The sequence below is a fragment of the Malurus melanocephalus genome, unplaced genomic scaffold, assembly GCF_030028575.1.
Source record: "Malurus melanocephalus ecotype Western Australia unplaced genomic scaffold, MMel_1.1 scaffold_591, whole genome shotgun sequence".
In the NCBI taxonomy this organism is placed as follows: domain Eukaryota; kingdom Metazoa; phylum Chordata; class Aves; order Passeriformes; family Maluridae; genus Malurus; species Malurus melanocephalus.
The window spans coordinates 258,464-261,681 of NW_026623823.1; the positions used below are offsets into that span (position 1 = coordinate 258,464).

General features: G+C 63.7%; 1 protein-coding gene across 1 annotated transcript; it reads right to left on the reverse strand.

Moving 5' to 3' along the window:
* Window positions 1–1,304: 1,304 nt before the first annotated feature.
* Window positions 1,305–2,889, reverse strand: HMX2 (H6 family homeobox 2). The gene is made up of 2 exons (XM_057382895.1): window positions 2,613–2,889; window positions 1,305–1,852 (listed from the first exon to the last, which is right to left on the reverse strand). Exons 1-2 carry the CDS (start codon window positions 2,887–2,889, stop codon window positions 1,305–1,307), a joined length of 825 nt encoding a protein of 274 aa, XP_057238878.1.
* Window positions 2,890–3,218: the final 329 nt, after the last annotated feature.

Below are 3,218 nucleotides of genomic sequence, written 5' to 3' on the forward strand. Positions count from 1 at the left end.
GCGATTGGTCGGTTCGAACGCGCGTGGCGCTGCGTGCCCGGCGTGCGCCGCGCGCCCGCCGCCGCGGGGCATGCCGGGAGTTGTAGTCCGCCTTCTGTAGTTGTCCCTTCTCCCCGGTCCCATCCCGGCTGATAACGGGGCGTCCCGGGAGATGACCCCAAGCGAGCATCACCGGCTGGTGCCGCGGGGAAAGAGCGGTTGCTGCTGGGCTTTGGCAAAGTTAACGGGCAGACCCGAAATACGAGTTATTTCCCCTAAAAAATGAGTCCGAAAGGTGGAGCGACGGAGCGGGACTGAGTTCCCCTACCCCGGGGTAAGGGGTCTGTGGCTCGAACACCGGCTGTGGAACGCGGGGAGAGCGTTCTCCTTCCCCGCACTGAAAAACGCCTTATTTATCCCTTCGGGTTTTTAWTTCTCTCTTTTTCGGGGGTTTATTTTTCGCCGTCCTCGTTGCTGTTGCTGTTACAGCCCCCGCGCTCGGTACGGACCGTACCTCGGAGCCGGTGGCCGCAGTTTAATCGCCACTTGCTGCGGGATTTACTGGTTTTGAGTGACCGGTCGAGGCCGTGTCCCGTGGGGAGCCGTCGAGGATGCCCAGCGGGAGCCCGGGGCGCGGCGAGCAGGGACCAGCCCCCGGTAACACCGAGCCCATCACCGTGGCTTCCACCAAAACATTCAGAAAAAAAAAAAAAAACCAGAAAACGGTCCCCGTTTACGGAACTTTGTGGGAAATACCCGCGATCTCCCAGCCGAGAGCAGGGCAGCGAACCCCCGCCGGTCCCGGGGCAGGCGGACGGTCAGGACCGGCTGGGATTCCCTGCAGAAAACGAGATAAGGAGCAAAAATGCCRGAAAAACAACCCCTCGGCGTTACAAGTGGTTTTCGCTCTCCCGTGCATCCATCCCGGGCCCCGCGGGCCCCTCCCTCCCCSGTGCCGGGGTCCCCCTCGGGGACACGCGACCGAGGTGGCAAATTTACAAACGAGGCTTAAAACGGTTTAATTTTTTTTTTCTTTCTTACTTTCTTTAAAAATATTTACAGATCTGAAATAACGCTTTTTTTTAATTAATTCTTCTTTTTTTTTTCTCTTTTTTTTTTCTTTCAAGTGGCAAGATAGCAGGAGAGGAGAGCCGGGGGTGCCCCCGGGGCCCCGGGCTCTCCGTTTGCCCGTCCCTCCCATCAGTTTCGGTGCTGTGTCCCCGCCGAGGGGGCGGCCCGAGACCCCGCACGGAGCCCCCGCGGCGACCCCGGCCCCGCTCCCGGTGCGGTCCCGACGGGGCGGGCGCGGGGCGCGGGTGCGGGGCTCAGTAGTCGATCTTGTTGTAGAGGTTGTAGAGCGGTAAGGCCGAGAGGTTGCTGCCGGGGTAGTAGAGAGGGGCAGGGAAGGCGATGGACCGGGGCACCGGCACTCGGAGGAGGGAATTGTCTCTGAACACCAGCGGCATCCCCACCAGAGTCTGCGCCGAGGCGTGGGCCATGTTGGCCGCCTCCAGCTCGGCCGAGAGCTGCCGTTTCCACTTGTTCCTGCGGTTCTGGAACCAGGTCTTCACCTGGGTCTCGGTGAGCTGCAGGCTGGAGGCCAGGCAGGCCCGCTCCGAGCTGCTCAGGTAGCGCTTCATGTCGAAGGTGGACTCCAGCTGATAGACCTGCGAGCGGCTGAACACCGTGCGCGTCTTCTTCTTGGCGGYGCCGGCCTGCCGGTCCCCGCCGTCGCGCTGCCGGTCCCCGCAGGAAGGCGAGGAGGGTCCCAGCGGCTTCTCCTTCTCGTCCTTACAGTCCTGCTGGGGGGGCGAGAGGAAGGGCCCCCGCTCTCCGCTGCCCGCRGCCGCCGCTCCGCTCCCCTTGGTGCTGCCTGCAATAGAGCGACAGCGCGGGGGTCGCACGGCGGCCAGCACCGGGACCCCCGACGGCCGAGACCCCCGCCCCGGAGGGGGGAAGCACCGAGGGGACACTCCGAGCGAGCACCCGCCACCTCTGCTCCCGGTGGAACACGCAACCGACGCCGGGGGAAACGTCCCCGCTTGGGTATTCTGTCCCTCCGTCGGATGGATGGATGGATGGATGGATGGATGGATGGATGGATGGATGGATGGATGGATGGATGGATGGATGGATGGATGGATGGATGGATGGATGGATGGATGGATGGATGGATGGATGGATGGATGGATGGATGTGCATGCCACAGTGAAAGCAGCTGAGCACCAGGCTTCCTATCCGACACGAGCTGGCAAATTTTACTTTACAGCATCGCATTTCACAGACCGTTTATTCAGAAATAATGCTTAAAAACATAAACAGCGTTCTTCCTACTGCCCGAGCGCTGTAAATAATCAGGATCTAAGGAAACGAGCGTTATCCATCGCACCGCATCCCTCGGGGAAATCAACCCCGCGTGGGATGGCAAAGAAAATAATAAAAGCCACCCTATTTTTCCTCGAGTTCTTTCCTCCCCGCTTCCCCCACGGACGGCGCAGATACTCTGTGCCCCGAAAGCAGAGAGGGTGCGACGTGCCCCCGCCTCCCTCTTCCCGGCGGGGGCCGGACCGGGGCCGAGCCCTCCGCGGCCCTTCCCGTCCGCMCCGTCCCGTCCCATCCCTGCGGGTACTCACCGAGACAGGTGAAGCTGAGGGGCTGGTGCTTGTGGCACGCCTCGGCGGGGCCCTGAGCCTCGGGGCAGAAGCAGCCGCGGTGCTTCCAGCTCTCCTCCGGCTCCTCGTCCTCCGAGGACAGGGAGAGGGTCCGGGCTCGGGCTGGCCAGGCGGGCGCCCTGTCGCCGGCCTCGCGGGGGGGATCGGCGCTGCCGCTGCCCAGGATGGACTGGATGGTGAAACTGGAGATGGGAGCAGCCGCCGGACAGCACTTGCTCGGGTCTTCTTTGCTGCTCATCCTGGGTTCATAAGAAAGCAGAGGAGGGAAGCTGTCGCTTTAGAGGGGCTCKGCGGGCGCGGGAGGGGGGTGCCCCGGCAGCCTGCGGGGAGCCGTCGGGGGGGGATGTTTCGGGGGGCGCTTGGGGCGTGCGGCGGCCGGCTCTCCCCGCGCCGGCCCAGGCGGAATGCATGCTCCTTCCCCCGCGTCCCTATTGATCTGCGGGCGGCGGGCGGCGGGGCTTCATTTGCATGGAGGTGGCCTCCGCCGCGCCAATCACGGCGGCGGCGGGCACGGAAAGTTTGGAAACCCGCGGGCTCCGGGAATGGGGAGGCGCGGGGGGGTGCACC